This window comes from Athene cunicularia (genome assembly GCF_003259725.1).
Source record: "Athene cunicularia isolate RWA chromosome 4 unlocalized genomic scaffold, athCun1 chr4_part2, whole genome shotgun sequence".
NCBI classification, from domain to species: domain Eukaryota; kingdom Metazoa; phylum Chordata; class Aves; order Strigiformes; family Strigidae; genus Athene; species Athene cunicularia.
In genome coordinates, this window is record NW_020799099.1 from 31,821,128 (window position 1) to 31,839,419 (window position 18,292).

An 18,292-nucleotide genomic window follows, 5' to 3' on the forward strand; every position below is an offset into this window, starting at 1 on the left:
CCAGGTTTTGCTGATGCGTACCCCCCACTCCGGGGGATTACCCGAACGCAGCCCAACCCAGAGATGGGTTAGATGGAGCCTGGAAGCTCCTCTGTAGTCAGCTATCACAAACTTGGCCTCAAATCGCATCCCGACATTGTGTTTATACGCAGCCTTGATGGGTTTTTTTCAATGTTCGCATAGCCACATACACACTGTAAGTTACAGCTGGAATCCTCTTTTACTGATTGTGCCAGGTCCTAGGACAGGCGTAGTGTTTCTTCAAGCCACCAACTACCAAAAAATAGGGGACCTGCTCAGGGGTTTCTGCTGTGGAAGGAACACACGACTCCTGAGTCAACATTGCATTTCTTAAGGGCCCCACCAGTTCTGGGAAAGGCATCAAAAAATATCCAGTCCCTGCTCTGTGACAAAGCTGAGAGCCTGGAAACAGTGCAACACTACATGGGGCAGCGTACAAATACCTCTTCTTCCCAGTCCTATGAGGCAACGGAGCTGGTGCAGGATCTGGAGCACAGGTCTGATGGGGAGCGGCTGAGGGAACTGGGGGGGTTTAGTCTGGAGAAGGAGACTGAAGGGAGACCTCATGTCCCTCTACAGCTCCCTGACAGGAGGGTGCAGAGAGGGGGGATAAGCCTCTTCAACCAAGGAACCAGCGCTGGGCCCCGAGGGAATGGCCTCAAGCTTCCCAGGGCAGGGTCAGGCTGGCTCTGAGGAAGGATTTCTTTACAGAAGGGGCTGTTGGGCGTTGGAATGGGCTGCCCAGGGCAGGGGGGAATCCCCGGGATCCCTGGAGGGGTTGAAGAGTCGGGGTGACCCAGCGCTGAGGGATCTGGTGGAATTGGGAACCGTCAGGGTGAGGTTCATGGTTGGGCTGGAGGAGCTTCATGGTATTTTCCAACTGTGATGATCCTGTGATTCTGTGGAGCAACAGTGCTGTCTTTCTAACCAGCACATCAGAAACTCTCAGCCCATTTCCAACCCCTCCCCCCGGCACTGTAGAGGATGGGGGGTAGATGTCTCCTACTCGCATGTGTGTAATTCCATCTCCGTCAAACGGCCACAAGTCCAGATCAATGCACATCAAACACAAATTCTGGCTTACCCATGTCTTCAGGCACATCTCAGCAGAAATAAGGAGAATTTACAGCAGAATCTATACAAAACACTTAATATTTACATTCAAAGCATTCTCCTGCAATCACACTAGGCTGATATTTTGCTATTAAAGTGGGATTTTCACATGTGAGAACTTACCCCAGTCTCCTTTCAAGCTTACATCAGCTTGAATTTCCTTTTCCCCCCTATCAGCTTGACCAGTAAGCCTGAAGTAATGAAATCTCTTGACGCCCTTCCGTTTGACAACATTCTTCTTCCACTGATGAGGAAACCAGAAATGCTGAGGGAGTAGGTATTTTGGAAATGCCACACCAAGTGACTAGCTGGAAATGCCAAGCAAAACACTGCTGTAATTCTGGTGTGTGATGCACAAAGCCTTTCGCTTTGGGAGACATTTCAAAATAAAACCACAGCAGCTAGTCTAACTCATAACTTTATTGTAAATCACTCAAGAGTTTACACATCATTAATGGCAAAATAACACTGTTAAAACACCTGCTGGATGAAATACAGAATAAGGACAACTCTTTTATATTATATGGCATCATTTAAAAACCAAGAAACGGAACAAAGTAGAAACCATTTTAGTTGTGGGTTTGTTTGTTTTGTTTTTTTTTTTCCAGTTCTACATCTTTGCTGAAAATATCTGGGCCTGAGTCTCAGTTATCTCAAGATCTCTGCCTTGCCCAGGTTATGGGGCTGCACAGCTGGAAAACGGGCACTCCTCTCCAAGGGGCAAGGTGGTGATCTTTATAAATGAAAATCATGCCCTCTATCTTCAAAAGTGCTCCAGTGCTGACAGTACAAAGCCTCTCTCATGCACTGGCTAACATCTAACACAAACAGCTATATATCCCATTAATTCCACATGCCTTTTTTTTACATTTTTTTTCTCTTTTTTTTTTTTTTTAACAAGGCAACTGTTAAAATTCAGACACTACGTAACTGTCTTTATATTTTGCTCAGAAACCAATGGATGTTGCATGCAGCTGAAATACTGGTAGAGACTCAGACTTCAATAAAGGTCAGTTTTCTAAGATATGCTAGTCAAAGGCAGAAAAAGAAATTAAGAGGCCTCTTGTGCAAAAGGAGCTAAAATATGCATGCATTGATGGCCATGACCAATTAGAATATAACTTAGGTCCCCAAACATTGAAACTGAAGCTTTATTTGGCTTAAGACATGGTTGAGCTCTGTACCTTTACAGTTTACAATGCAACAATAAAGGAATCATCTAAACACAGCATCAGTTGGTGTTTTGGCCTGTATAGAGACTAATCTTCAACACAAAAGCCTGCTCAGCAATAAATGGTTTTCATATGTAGCAAAGACAGCAGCGCACTGGGCTGGCTAACAGGGCTAACAAAAAGAAGAAAGCAGGTTTTCAAACTAACATCTAACTGAATTTAGGCCAATTTTTCCCCTTGGACAACCTGTTTTTCATCAGGGCTGTTACTGTCCTTTCTGTTAGTCTGTAGTTGAAACAACACATTGGGCCGTGCCCCATCCCCTCCAAGAGAGGCATCTCAAAAGCATTATTTGATTAATAGTAGAAACAAAAATCTCCCCTAACTGTACTTGGAAAGGATAGTTAGTTCCTCCAACCTGCCAACATTTCCCATGAATGAGCAAATTACAATGTATTTCAGACATGAACTACAGTGACTAAAATCAAATCTCTCTTCTGTTTAACTATAATATTAAATAATATGTAACATTTTTACACTTAATAGTCTGAAGTTTAGACATAAGACAGCTAATAAGGAAAAAAAAGCTGGGGCCAAATCTGTTCCTGGGGAAATAATTCAGCCCAACTGATCTGAGAAAAAAATTAAAAAAAAAAAAAAATCTAGTTTTACCCAGAGAAAATAAATTCACCACAGGCATGGGGGTGGGCGCACAACCACCCACCCCCAGGTATGACAGTGCTGGCCCAGTAAAGCATTACTTTTCAAGCACTGCCATCTCCAGTCCTTTCCTTGCGAGACTGGATCACCTCCTTCGGAACCTGCCTGCGGTCAGTGACCAACCCCAACCAAAACATGAAGTCAATGAACCAGGTGGTCGGGTTGAACTTCAGGCCCAGCTCGCTGGCCGAGTAGTCAAATGGGAAGGTGTGGTGGTAGTTGTGGAAACCCTCACCTGAAAAACAGAGAGTGAGTTTCAAGACCATGCGGCCAACATATTTATGAACTTAGGAACACGCTCGGGTGAGACATCCCAACGCCCATTTCCCCAGTCCTGAATCCAGTGCAGGCTGTGGTCCACCCCGGCTATAGGAGACCTCTGGGGCAGACGACGACAAACTCCATTTCAGTGCTTTGGATTTTCCTCCTCAGTAGGAAAAGGCATCTCCCACCCCTTATGCTCATGGAAGAAAATCATAAGTGCTTCAAGATGGGAGAGGCATAGACAAATAAGAAGCAGAAGCACCAACTTCTGCTGCACTGTCCCTAGCTGACTGCTGAGAAGAAAGGATTGCTACTGTGAACATGTTTCTGCCCAGAGATACATGGCATTATTTCAATGCAGGCACCATCAGTGGAATAAGGAAGCCTTCCTCTAGGATGCGCAAGCTCCGGCCTCCTCCAAGCCCTGGTTCCGAGTGGTGTCCAGTTGTAAGTGCCCAAAGTCCCAACCGGGGTGAAACAGGCTGGGATGTTGCTCTGAGTTTGCGAAGCTCTACCCGGGGCTACAGCACTTACCGATGGCTCCCACAGTGACAAGGGTGTTCTGCCTGGGGCTGATGTACTTGTCATAAGGGCGGTTGCCGTACATGTGAGCAGCGCTGTTGACCAGCCAGGCGACGTTGAGGGAGATGGTGTACCGTAGGATGGAGGCAAGGAAGTAGGCGTTCCACAGGCTCTCACCCCAGACGTACCATGGCACAAAGGTAGGGATCACAAAGCACATCAGCACAACTGAACTCTTGTAATACCTGTGGGGAAAGAAAAGGACACTGTTACCATGGTGGGAATGGCAGCCAGGTGAAATGGGGTTGGATCTCTGGAGACACAGCTCTGCCAGAAAGCCCTGGCATAATCTGGGCTGGCCCCATCACTGGAGCAGCAGGGAACATCTCAGCCATCCACAGTCACAGAACCATCTCAGTTGGAAAAGCCCTTGAAGCTCCTCCAGTCCAACCATGAACCTCACCCTGACCATTCCCAACTCCACCAGATCCCTCAGCGCTGGGTCAACCCGACTCTTCAACCCCTCCAGGGATGGGGACTCCCCCCCTGCCCTGGGCAGCCCATTCCAACGCCCAACAGCCCCTTCTGCAAAGAAATCCTTCCTCAGAGCCAGCCTGACCCTGTCCTGGTGCAGCTTGAGGCCATTCCCTCTGGGCCCAGTGCTGGTTCCTTGGTTGAAGAGGCTTATCCCCCCTCTCTGCACCCTCCTGTCAGGGAGCTGTAGAGGGCCATGAGGTCTCCCCTCAGCCTCCTCTTCTCCAGACTAAACCTCCCCAGTTCCCTCAGCCACTCCTTGTAAGACATGTGCATGATATAATTTTGCCAAGTGCAATTCAAAATGCCAAGACAACTCTAAACCCCGAAGCAGCAGGTAATGCTGGAGTTGAACTGACGAGACCCAGTCCCAAAGCAAACCTCCCAAGCTGAGCACCTTTAAAACCCAGGGAGGCACAGATTTGGCTGCACACCCTGCACCTAGGGTCCAGCTCTGGAACTGGAAAAGCTCAGGGATTGGCATGGCACCGGTGGTGCTGTGTCAGAAGCATGTTCACTGCTAAGAGCTGGCAAAGATTTCACCCGTGCTAAGATCAGAAGGGAACTTGCAATGTAGGGCAGGAGCAGCTCCTTTCCATACCACTGCTGCTGCGTGAGCTCCAACAGTGGTGACAGACCATGGGCACCCCTCCAAGAGTAAGAAAGATGTGTCCTGGCCTAGGGGCCACGGTTACTGCTTCTCTCACAGCCCACTGTCTGGCTCAAGCCTTGCCATATATTGGAGAAAATCAGTGTTAAGTGCAAAATAGGGAAGGAGGAAGCCAAACAGTCTGAGAACAAACAGAAAAGCTTTATAGTACAGCTAAAGCCACATGCCCAGGAAAAGGCAGGGAAGAGAAGAGCATAGAATGCAGGGAGCACAGAAGTGAAGAGCAGAGACCACAGAGGGAGAAAATAAAGAGAAAAGTCATGCTGGGGCAATTAATCCAAGGCAAGTGGAGAAAGGGAGCAGCTCAGCAAGAAGTGAGGAGACAAAGCCAGAAGCAAGACAGGAAATAAATGACTAAATGGAGAACAGGCTAATGGCGCTAAGAAGCAGAGAGCGGCAAGACAGTGCAGCTCGGGAGCCACCCATGGTGTGTCCCCAGCTCAAGAGGAAACAAGGGCTCATCTTCCCTGTGGAGCCCTTCCACCTCCCCAAAGCCCAGATTTACCACAGCCCACAGCAATCCCCGGGTATCATCATCAAAGCAAGCTGACACATGAAACTGGAGCGGTGGGCTGAGGTGACAGGATTTTGAAGGGTGCAGAAAGAAAAAGAAACATGAAGTAAGCCCCATCTTATTTGTGCCCATATGACAGGTTTAAAATAGACCCCTGCTTCTGTCGAGTTTTCTGGAAGGGATAAGGAAGAACAGAGTTTGGATTTATTAAACAGTTATTAAAAGTTTCCATTTGCTGAAAGTTTTTCAGATAGGAAGAATGGTAATTTGGTTTAACAAAAACAAACAATCAAATTTCAATTCAAACCCACAGGATTAGCAAAATGTTAGTATTATCAGTATTTTTGGAAGGAAGAAAGTTTCCATGAGCATAGTTCTCATCTATAACTTACCAACTAGCTTTGATCATCTTGTGTATGAAATAAATGAACGTGCAAGTTCTTTGTTTGATATTTTTGTTTAGAGGGTGTGCCTCACATGCTGGGCTCCAGAAAGATCTGCAGCAATCCAGCAACACCAACCATGGTGACAACAGAGTATCTCCTCAGCTCTCTCACAGAACTCTACCTTCACTTACCTGAGCCAAGGCTCTCCAAAGGAAACAGTCCCCATTCTTTGTTCCACCAAAGATAACATAATTTCCCACTCATTTGTCTGAACTTTGAACCAGGCTGCAGATAAGGTTTGCAAACCTCATCAATTCAAGGCCAGGATTTAAGTAGAGCTGGAGGAGAAAAATATTTTCCAGTCCAGAAAACTCCTTCAAAGTTCAAAGCCTCTCCTGCTTCAGGAAAATAAAATAAAATATGAAAACAGCTTAGCAGGCACCAGTCAAAACCACTCTGTGAGATAGAAGCAGCCCAGACTGAAGTCTTTGATGGAGACAGGCGATCTCACATTCAGACAAGTACCCGACTAAGTTTTCTCCATCTCCCTTCGACTGAAACATCCACCCTGGAATGAGAAACCTCCTTACCTGGAGTTCAGGGGAACCAGTGCCTCAGTACATGCTTGGGAAACAGTGCTGCCTTCACATGAACACTTTGTCATGAAGATAGGGCACCTGCGTGCCTCTCTCACATCATATCACATGCAGGATTATTGCTCTGTTATTCACAATTCTGCTGTCCATCAATGCCTGGAGCAGTACTGTGATTTCAGCTGAAGTGATGTGGTTGGGTTGAGTGGCACCTCATCCACAGCTCACCAGCATCACTAAACTCAGCAAAGCTAACAGTCTGGCCTTAAAACAAAACATGACAAAGAAGGGTTTATTATGATTCTTACTGATCTGACCTGCCAGGTTTTCCATGCTGTCAACAAACCCAACAATTCAACCTTATAGAAAGGAGAAACCTGCATTTTCCTTCCCAAATAAGGGAAGGTAAAGCCCAAAGTCCTAAATTCAAATCCAGAGCAGTTTTGCTAAGGTACAGCTTCCCAGAAGAAAACATACTTCTTCACTATGCAACATTTGCAGCATAATGAAAGCAGCAGAGCCTCTTTCTCATGGGATGCTATTGTCTGGGAAAAGGTAATAGCACAACCAAGAGGAGCTGCAGCAAACTGAAAAGGAGCCTTTGCAAACAGGCCCTGCCAACTGAGGAACCAAGCAAAGCAACAATATGCGTCTCCTGGTTTCAGCTGGGACAGAGTTAATTTTTCTTCTTAATATCTAGAATAGGGCTGTGTTTTGGATTCAGTACGGGATTTAGTATGAGAAGAATGTTGATAACACACTGCTGTTTTCAGCTGTTGATGAGAGATCAAGGACTCTCCAACTCCCCATGTCCTGTTTGCGCGCAGGGGTACAAGAAACTGGGAGGGAGCATAGCCAGAGCAACGGACCCAAATTGAACAATTCCATATCACATAACATCATGCCCAGTATATAAAGGAGGGCTGGCTGGGAAGGAGATGGATTCTTTCTTGCTTCTGGGATTGCAATTGTGGGATCTTGGTATTTTGGGATCACTGGCCCAGAGCGGGCTGGGTATCGGTCGATGGATGGTGAGCAGTCGCATTGTGCATTACCCATTCATACTTTCTATTATTGCTATTGCTTTATTTTATTACAACTATTAAACTGTTTTTATCTCAAACTACGAGTCTCCTTACCTTTACCCCTCCAATTCAGCGAGCAGCTGCGCGGTGTGTGGCTGCCATCTGGGTTTAAACCATGACAAGATGGAAGGCACTGAATTCCTCACTCCTGGATGCAGGGGTAATTCTGCTAGTGCATGGATTTCTCTAATGTAAAAAAAGCAACTGATTTCTGGACTCAACTGACTGCTCCCCTCACCCATAAAATGCTCAGAAATAAGCTTATGTGGTTTGCTGAAGTACCTGAATGAAATGCTTGCAGGCAGAGACAGCCCCCTTGTGCCTAAAATACAGGTATTTGCATAGAAGACAAAGCATGTTGCTTGGTTTCCACCTCTTGCAGAGTGTGTAGCAAACCAAACTAGGTCTGTGCTAATTCTCAAGGGAGATAATTAATCCTGTGAAGAACGACAGTCTTGAGAGAGGAAGCTCTAGGTTTGCGCTGGCCCACAGGTGAGTTTATAGAGTGAAATGTGCACTTCTGCATTAAGGCCCTTAGTGATGGCAGCATGTGCTTCAGTGATCAGAGAAGACCGAGATCCCAGCAACTTCTGCTGGGGCTGTTTTCACAGTCAGGCCTGGCATTTTGGAAAAGCAGAGGGACAAGGAAAGGGCTCACTGCTTATGCAGCAGAGCCTGCAAGAACAGTCAGCAAGCGTCAGCCATGTGGCAAGTGAGGGCCAGATGAATGGCAGTCTTGATGCCTGCAATCAGGGTGGCAGGGATATCTTGGGGGAGAAAAGGGAGCTGGGAGCTTTTTTTTATCTTAAATAAGGAAAGAACCACAACTAGGCAAGCAGGCAGAGGGATCCCTCCACCCTGCCTTGCACGAGGGCTCAGCGTTGCCACTTACTTTCTTTGGAATCGGACGACGGGGTCATCCAGCAGGTCAGTGAAATCCAGTTTCCTCCCCTTCTCTATGACGTCTCGGTGCTTGCGCATGAAGAGCCAACCAATGTGTGCGAAGAAGAAGCCACGGCGGGCATTGTGTGGGTCCGCATCTGTCTCTGAGTACTTGTGGTGAACACGGTGGTCTCGGCTCCACTCGTAGATGTCGTTCTGCACAGAGAGCACGGTGGGGTGAGAGGAAAGAAGGCCAGGCGCTGCTCCAGCAGTACCACCTTCAGCTCCTTCCCCACACAGCAACAAGCCCCTCTCTGACATTTCTCAAAAAAAATTACGGACTGAAGACATCCTGAGGGACGTCAGCTTTGTAGCCAGCCAGCCCATGAGGCTGCTTCTGTCAGTGCCCACACAGAATGGGATGTGCTCTGGGAACTGGTGACACAGACTGGACACATCCCAGGGCTGGGGATAGCTGGAAGTCAACAGCCTCTTGGGAGTTACCATCATCAGTATCACCTGGTCTTGTGTCTTCTGAGGATGGAGAGTGGGCTGGAGGGACCACATACATACATGTTTACCTTGTTATTTTATGACCCTGCCACAGGGGAACTTGCATATTTATTTTCAGGGTACTGCTGTGCAAAGGCACTCAGTTCTGGCATCCTTTTTGTAAGCTGGTTGCAGCTGGTTACCACTGATGCTCTCCAGGCACAAATGTGGTGCGGAAAATGGGACAGAGCTTCTGAAACACTACACGTGTCTTTTCCTGACCTGAACAGGAGACGAACTTGCTCAGCACCTCCATTTAAATTACCGTTCTATCTGAGGGGATGTGTACAAGAGCATGGCCTTACAGTGCTTCAAGGGGGCCAACAGGAGAGGTGGGGAGTGACTCTTTATGAGGGAGTGTAGGGATAGGATGAAGGGTAACAGTTTTAAACTGAAAGAGGGTAGATTTAGATTAGATATTAGGAAGAAAATCTTTACTGTGAGGGTGGTGAGGCCCTGGCACAGGTTGTCCAGAAAAGCTGTGGCTGCCCCCTCCCTGGAAGGGTTCAAGGCCAGGTTGGACGGGGCTTTGGGCAACCTGGGCTAGTGGAAGGTGTCCCTGCCCATGGCGGGGGGGGGGGACTAAATATTCTTTAAGGTCACTTCCAACCCAAACCATTCTAGGATTCTGTGATTAAGATATCCAAAGGAGACATGCCTATTTTATGGGAAATCAAGACTTGCATTTGCAGCCAGGCTGAAATAAGTCTCAGACCCATAACATCAGCTCAGCAGTGGATGCAGATCAGATACACAGCAAGTTCAGTCCTGTCTGCTCAGCAGATACGGGTCACTGGAATGCCTTATGGCTGTAAACAGGATTATGGGAGTTGCAGGGAGGAAGGGATGGCCCACAATTTCAGACTTCACTCTGTACAGTGAGACTTTCTGAGTTTGCTCTGCAGGACACAGGGGCTATTGGACCAAACTAGTGATTTTTGCAGTGTTGCTGAGCTATTAGTGCAGGGCATTGTAAGCATGTACAACACTTGCAAAACTGAAGCCACACACTCATCTAATCCAAAACAGAAATGTTAGTCAATGCCCAGATCTACAACACTGCGAACTTTAATCAGAAAATGCTTAGTGGAGTGTCCTTTCCTGTGCTATTTCTATTATTGCACAGCCAGGGAGGTACATAAACAGTAATAACCAAAGGAAGGACAGGCTTGAGTTACTTTTAGGAAGAGGAGTAGCACCCACAATCACAGGAGCTCTGTGCCCAGCAGAACTGAGCAAACCATTTGCGGTGTCTGGAAAGTAACCTCAGCGCAGCAGCCATCGTGGTGCTGAATATACTGCAGGACGCCGTAAGCACAGGCTGATGACAACCGTGTATTTCTACAGCTTGTGAGACAAAAACTCTATGTCGAAAGCATCACAGAAATCATCGCTCTTTCTCTCAGCTGCTAACATTTGCGATAAACCACTGAGGCTGTCTGTGCTGCTGAGGGGACCCCAGGAACAACTGCAAAGAACAACTAAAGAATCCAGCTCAAACGCCTCCGTGTTCAATTTCAGCCTTGCAGAGATGCTCTCAGTTTGCAAGAGCCCACAAGGGACAAGTGAAGAACAAAAGCCTCAGAGCCTCAGCTCCATCGCTGTCAGCCACACTCAGCCCTGTGCTGTTGTCACGCTGTGGCTGCAGTAACTCTGGGAGCGGGCTGGGGATGAGGGGAATGTTTTTCTGCAGCACTAACTCATCGAAGCCATTGAGAGAGGGCAGTAAATATCAGCCCCTTACCAGCACTCCAGTATGTCACATCTTAACTATCCTATTGCACAAAAGAACAAAGTCAATGGAGTGAAGCAAAGGAAGTCACCAAACTCCTCAGTGATAACAAGGGGAGATCTTTACCTTGCTGCCAATTTTTTCCTGCAGAGAAATCAAAAGGAATGAAAGCCTTTCCACTGCTTCAATTGGTTTCAGCAGAAATTTCCAGAAGACTGGAAAATGCCAAGACTAAGTCATTTAAAAATAAAATGGGTTATGCAAGAAGCACACCTAGGAAAGATCCTGTTTCTTAACCAGAAATAATTTTTCAATTGAGATATTGATCAGTTTGTCACTAGAGCTATTGATAAAATTATTTGTGGGACAGCAGATAACCAGGCCAAAGCAATGGTACTGTGAGAAATTAATTTCATTTTTCATACCACAGCAAATACCTGCAGGGCTGGCAAAAAACCTAAGATTCCCCAGATGAACATGTTAGGAAGCTGTGAAACAAGTGAATTGCATCTAATTAAAACCCACAAAGGCTAAGAGAAAATAAAGGCCAGAACTGTTGGCAATAAATACACCAATAGCCAGAGTATAGCACATGTAAATATGCTCCAAGGATATTATTAATAGGAACGATTTTTCAGGAATGCATCACTTTTGATCAAATTTCAGGTAAACACAGAAGCAAAATCCCTTCCACAGCAGAGTGATGGCATCATGCTGTGACAGTGATGCAGACATGAGGTTTCCTGCAGCCCAAAACAACTGTGGCAACAAACCAGGCTATGTAACAACCTTGGTGTGCTGACGTGAATATCCATACAGCCACAACCTCAGCGGAACAACACAGTTTGTTTCACAGAGATGGCCAGGAGCAACAGTAAAGGCAGTAAAGGCAGAAAAGAGCATGTCTCAACTGAGATGCAGAAACAAACACTAGGAGATCAAGTAGACATAAGCCAAGAATTACCTATTTGTCAAACAGACATACGACAGCAAGAAGCACAGTCTTTCAAAATTGTGAGAGCTTCACTCTTGATGGAAAGAACTCCGATCATAAAAAAATGCATTGGGCAACAGGGCAAAAATAGCTGCATCTGAGGGTATTTCAAAGGAAGTGCAGCATGTCACAGCCTGTGCACCATCAAGTTAAAACTCTTCAGCAGAGCTTCCCTGGCCCTTCAAGAAGTCTGAATATTCCCTCAGTATTCAGCATCCAGGGAGGCAGTAGGTATCTCCAACACTACCTCTTTCTCCTAAAGCCAATATGAGGGACATAGACCTGAAAACTCGTTCACTGTCTGCTTATGGTGGTGAAAAAAGCCTCTAGCAGGGAACCGATGTCACAGTAATTAGAAGCAGGCTTCAGACTACTTAAAACTGGGTGATCTGGCCTTTCGGTTTGTTTCTAATACAAAGAGTACAAAGGTGGCTTGAAGCTACTTTGAAGTACTATCCTGCCTCGGAATCACACCATGTCCTCAGCCAAAAGCAGTGATGAGGCCAACGCAGCTGAGAGCAAAATCCATAGCAACAAGGGAATAGAAAGCAATGAAATCCCAACGTGCAGGCTCACTAGCAGCTCGACACATTCATTTAAATTACTTGTGAAAGATAAGATCAGCTGTAAAACAGGAGGACAGTACCAGGGGGTTCTCAAAATTCAAACTGGTTGTTTAACAGGCTGAGCAAAGAGCTCATAAAACTCTGCAAGTAATCAAGCAGCACAAAGCAGCTGGAATATGGCTCACAAGAAAGGAAGGTTATAGTCAAAATGGACACATTCCCATATTCAAGCAAAAGCATTGTGTTCTTTGTAATGTCTAGAGGGATTAACAAGATTAATTCTTTTCACCTTAGGAAAAAAAAAAAGATAAATCGGTGATGATAAATGAATAGTAGAGAAGCAGATAAAGGGACTCTTCATCCTCTGTCAAGGTACATGAATGAGAAGTCAACCAAACAGACTTAAGGGAAAAAGCTGAAAACTCAAGGCACAACACACACGTGGTGCCACAAGGGGTTATAGTAGCCAAGCTCAGTAAGTTTAATGTTCGTACAAGTTCGTATCTCTATTTTGAACAGCCAAATGAATAACTAAATCCACACCAAGAAGATCCTGATTCTGGGCTAACTCCTACCACCAGTTTGGTGTTATACAAACATTTGAGGTCTAAGATTGCCTATCAGTAAGCACAGAGCTAGTAATATGCTTCTTGCAAATGTATTTTAATTTTACTGGTGAAAAATGTTGCATAAAACAGAGATAAATTAAGATTGTGAAAGGATGCCTGCCTCCTTTCTGGGCACATCAAAATCTCCAACTGTCTGAATGGACAAAGAGACTTGATTATGCAGACATACTTGCACCAAGTTGGCCCTTACAAAAGTTTCTATGTTGTCCTGTGAAGCAAGGGCCCAACCTGTACCACAGGTAGGCTGCTGAGCCCCTGATTTGGGCATGTTCAACATGGTCCATAAGCAATTCTTGCTCCTAGACTGTCTAACGCATACTGTTATGTGGGTGGTGAGAGGGGCTCTGCATCCCCTGAGCCAGCAGAGTATGTCATCAGCAAATGTCTTTCTGCCAATATTTTTCTTTTGCTGTCTCTAAGTTGAGGGGATCCCTGCACAGGAGATGCCTGAAGGCCAAAAATCTGGATGGACAACCACAATCCAACCTGGAAAGCCATGGAGTTAGCTGTAGCCAGAAAGATCCGCAAAGGCAGTTTGGCTTTGTAGGAACGGTGGCTCCACAGGCGATGCGCACCAGCCGTCACACCCAGAGCCGACATCAGGAAGCAGAAATAAGCTGAAAGACACAAAAACAGAACACACAGGATGTGCTGGGGGCCAACTGCCATTTTTGCTTTCTTTGACGTAAAGATGATCCATGTCCCTGCCTGCTGACGCCTGCAGGATCACTCGGAAGGTGAGGCTGGGCAGACAGGATTTGAGTTCTCAGAGCCCCTCTGCCCTGTGGCCCCAGGGATGTGTCATTCAACTTCCCACCCATACCCACTTAGCCAGGGCGTCGCTCAGGAGAGTCTGGCAGCACTGAAGCACCATGTCATGACATGTTTATGCAGTGTGCCTTAGCCAAGTACAGTGGAATTAAAGCTCATCACTCATGTCAGAACAGCAGCAACAACTCTTCTAACAGGACACTGCCAGCCTCCTCTGGACAGGTCTTTGCTTGAGTCCACTCAGTCAGCAATGTCCCACCCCTCAAGATATGAGCTGTGTCAGAGTTTCCACAATCAAAACTTCTCTTATCATTGGGAGCTCGTGATTCAGTAATAAAAATGTGCCAGCAAACCGAGCATTCACCATCTCCCTCAGTTTCAGGAACTGCTTTTCCCTCCCTTAAGTAAAAAATTGGCCAAGTAAACTCATTTCAAGCATTTTTTCAGGTGGTCAACATGGCCCGGGGGCAGGTCCGGAGAAAGACTGAAGGGAAAATGTGAACAAGTATTATATAAGTATCAAATAAACTGGACCGCTTCAAACCACTCACATTCAAGCTACCCAGTTGTCGTGATATAGACTCTTATGTCTCCCTCCCATAGGTGTTAATTTCTCATACTGTGCCTAAAGACTACAGGCTCATTTTACAAGTGTGAAATTAAAACAAGGAGTGGATTCAAACAATAAGAATATTACAGGACAACCTCAAATGAGTTTGCACAGTCTGAATGATGTGCTGTTTGTTTATCCTGTCACCATACACACACAGAAGCATGTTTTGGTTAAAATAGCGTATTTCAAATTCCTAAACAGAGTTACTGGCACAAAAGGGGAAAACTCCACACACAAAAGAGTTTTCTACTTGTGTCTGTCTCTGCACAACAGTCTGTCCAGCAGGGAACCCTGTTAGACATGCAGTGGCTAGAAAGGAATCCTCAATCAGCTTTTCCCAGTACGTAATATAAACCATCTATCTTTTCAAACAGAAAACAAAAGTATGTATATGTAGGTGGGTGTCCGTGTGTCTCCATCAGCTCCCAACTCACCGTGCTTGGAACTACAGCATGTAAGAGAAAATACATATGAAGATATTTGGTAAAATAACAGCAACTCTATTTCACGTTGATTGTCACCCCTGTGGACTGAAGGAGTAAAAGGACCTTATCTGCTCCACTGGTGGATCCTTCAAAAACAGATTTACCCAGACTGTTTCCTATTACATACATGGTCCAAATTCCTGTCATCTCCTGCACAGCAAACCAAAGCCTTTTGCACAAAATTCAACAGACAAATGGAGTCAGAATGGTCCTAGTGAAGATGACTAATCTCTAAAACCCTCTCTGGACACCATCACTGCAGAGGCAATTCTCCTTTTCAGCAGGCTGCAGTGTTCAAGCTACTCCCAGAAAAGGCTCATATGTGAAGTTACGTCCAGTGCTCTGATGTCTGTCACCAAATTCAGACTTCCACCTGCTTCCCGAAAGGATGTACAGAAATGAACTGAACATCATGCATTCTCTCTGCATGTTATTTTCAGATGTTGTTGAATTTACAGATTACTCTCAGATCAGTAAAAAAGACGACACCACAACAGTCTCCACTGTTGCTGTTCTTGCACATGCCTTGTCAGTGCAAGGGCTCGGACTTCTGTGAAATTAGGGAAAACCCATCCTGTCATTTTCTGTACATAATGTTGAGCTGTGCAGAAACATCACTAAGTAAGGCCTTCCAAATCACTCAAAGGACTGTAATTGTGGAAACAGATCTGTGACAGACAGAATACTGGCATTACCCAGTTAACAAAAATATTACGGTTAAAGTCCTGAATTATTACAAGAACACATTGCCTGTGGGCTTTATGACTAGTTAACTTCATGCTAATCACAAGGGCTGAAATCTCCGATCTTCACCAGTCTCTCTGCTTCCTTAAAGCATAAAGAGGGGCCTTTCTCCGACTTCAAAGCAACAGATCGCTTAGTTGACCAAGTGCTTCTCAAGTCATCCATCCATCCTTAACCATGATCAATTGCTTAAAACCAGAATTCAAGATCAATGGGTAGAACAAGACACATGCAACATTAAGGTTGATTTTGCATTCCTTCTGTGTCCAGTGCAAGAAAGAGGTGAGTGGTAGGTAACATACAGACCACATGGAATAGCTGCACTGAATAGAAGGAATTTATGCCACTTGATGATTCAGCTCTTACAGAGCTCTGCTTAACAGAGTGCCTTTCATTCAGCCCACTCCACACCACGAGCATTGCAGCAGAATAAACAACAGTACTTGGGAGTCTGGGGGCTGCTGTAGGGTCTACATGCCACACTGTGCACATACACACATGCACCTCCCAGCATCATTCCCAATTCACACTTGCTGGGAAGCCCTGGACTACAAATGGGAGGATGATTTAGCAGAAACAAGCCGGCTCCTGCCTGTGTGGCTCAGCAAGGGGAGAGGCAGAAAGGCCAACCGACAACAAGCGCCAGACGGAGGAAATACCTTCAGAGCCTCACAGAAACATGCTGCCCTGACCAAATAGGGCTTCCCTGGGCCATGCCCACAAGCTCCATCCTCCTGCCCTCTCCAGCCCTCCAGGGATTTGCCAGCCCCAGCCACTACTGCACTGATCAAGATAAAATGGCTGGGGCTTATACCCATGGAACATGCCTATTTTTTGGCTTTACAGAGGAGGAATCCTAACAGCAGGAATCTTCCCAATAAAAATCCTGAGGGCTGAAACAACCTCAGAAACAAACAAACAAATTACTCGGGATTTTGGAGACCAGAGCAGAAACAAATCATATCAGACAAATGCACTGAACAGTGATATCATATGTTTGTGGTTCTTACGGGAATTAGGGTGCCTGAAAATATTATTCAGATACTAATTCCCAATGTATAAATAGCCAAGATGATAAATATTTTCCATGTAAAGATAGCTCTTAAGCCTTCCTTTGCAGAATAAATTATGAACTGAAACAAACACACAAACAAATCAGACTAGAAACTATTTGATTTTACATTAATTATGCACAGCTACAGTTACTACATGAGAAGAGAGCCACTGCTTACCTACCTGGTTCATTTTTGGGGAGTAGGGAGTGTGTGTGTGTGGGTTAACATCTCCACACACAAACACAAAAGGATTACACTGTGAAGCAAAGCAGCTCAGTTAATAGCAAATTCCCCTTAAACTGAAAACTCCCTCTTAGACCTGTAACTAAACAGGTCTCCTAAGTTATAAAGAGTAAAAACCATAGTTATTGCAGAAAAAGGGAAAAAAAGGAAAAACATAAGAAAAGTACCCATAAACAACCTGGAAACAGTTAATGATACAGCTTTGTTTTAATTTAGTGAGGTGTCTAATGTAAAAAGAAGAAACTGCTAAAATAGCCAGATGAGCCTTCTTCATGTTTCAGTGAGCTAACTCTGCAATCAAGATACCCCAGAGCCACTACAGAATCACAGAATCATCTAGGTTGGAAAAGACCTTGAAGATCATCTAGTCCAACCATTAAACCTAACACACAGTTCCATGGGGCTGTCCTCACTGGGAGGCGAAGCTGGCCCCAGCACTGACTGCACAGCAAGGGCTGCTTGTGAAATAAGAGGTGCTTCAGCGATAAGGAAGACAAAGGGCTGGGAGACAGGATTTGCTAGCCACAAGTCTGGGGATAGAGCACAGAGAGCTGCTGGGCAGTCAGGGCCAGTGTCTAAGAGAGCCAGGGCATGGGAGTTCTGCCAACAGTACCGTAGGCTGAGAAGCAGCTCTGCAGCCACCTAACAAAAGGTTGTCATGCTAATACCAAAGTAAAAGAAAGAAGAAAAAAAAAAAGTGGAATGAGGACTTCAAGAGGGAAAAAAAAAGAAAAAGCAAAAGCCAACAGAGTAGAAAAAAAACCTGTCTGGAGAGACCTGGGATGAGAAATGAGAACAGCCAACAAACAGATCTGTGAAAGACAGTGGGTTTAAGGCTGATATTTCTGGTGTGAAAAGCAAGCTAGAGCTGCGCAGTTCACAGTTTCATACTAAAGCCAGGGGGAGAGGAGGAAGACCCTTTCAAGCCATTTTCTGATTGTTTATTCAGTTTTGCCTTACTGACTGAAGGGAATGTGGACTGTCTGCTTCATGGAGCCACTGGCGGAGAGTCATCTTCCTGGCATGGAGCTGAAGTGTACCACTGGGCTCGGAAAACATCCCAGCACTGACTCCAAGGCTACTCATCCCAGTGCTGATGGACTCCACGGGTCTGACGTCTGCCTTATGCCTGCAGTAGGGTTCTTCTGACACATGCGGACCCCAAATCAGCTCCTTCTCAGCATCAGCTCCCAATTACCATGCTCAATGTGAGAGTTCAGATCTACTCTGTTAATGCAGATACCCATGTCAGGCACGTGCCATCCTCACATCCCTCTGCACCTTCTGGATACCATGGCATTGCATGGCAAGGAGCTCCACAGGTCTGCAGGGCCCTCTTGGGCCTTTACTCCCGCTTCTGCTATTGTGAAACTGTTTCTTTTGAAAATTTACTCAGAACAAGAGCTGAATTATCTTCCCTCACCCCTAAGAT

The 18,292-nt window shown here is 45.7% G+C and overlaps 1 protein-coding gene across 3 annotated transcripts in view; it reads right to left on the minus strand.

Annotated features, from left to right (window-relative positions):
• Positions 1 to 1,717: 1,717 nt before the first annotated feature.
• The window catches only part of SCD5 (stearoyl-CoA desaturase 5), a 34,149-nt gene continuing 17,574 nt past the window's right edge, over positions 1,718 to 18,292 (minus strand). For all 3 annotated transcript variants that reach the window (XM_026847515.1, XM_026847516.1, XM_026847514.1), the window contains exons 2-5: positions 13,436 to 13,566; positions 8,487 to 8,692; positions 3,825 to 4,057; positions 1,718 to 3,261 (exon numbers count right to left, since the gene is read on the minus strand). In XM_026847515.1, coding sequence (XP_026703316.1) covers positions 3,071 to 3,261; positions 3,825 to 4,057; positions 8,487 to 8,692; positions 13,436 to 13,566 — 761 coding nt within the window. In that variant the 3' untranslated portion in view covers positions 1,718 to 3,070. The remainder of the gene's footprint in view (positions 3,262 to 3,824; positions 4,058 to 8,486; positions 8,693 to 13,435; positions 13,567 to 18,292) is intronic.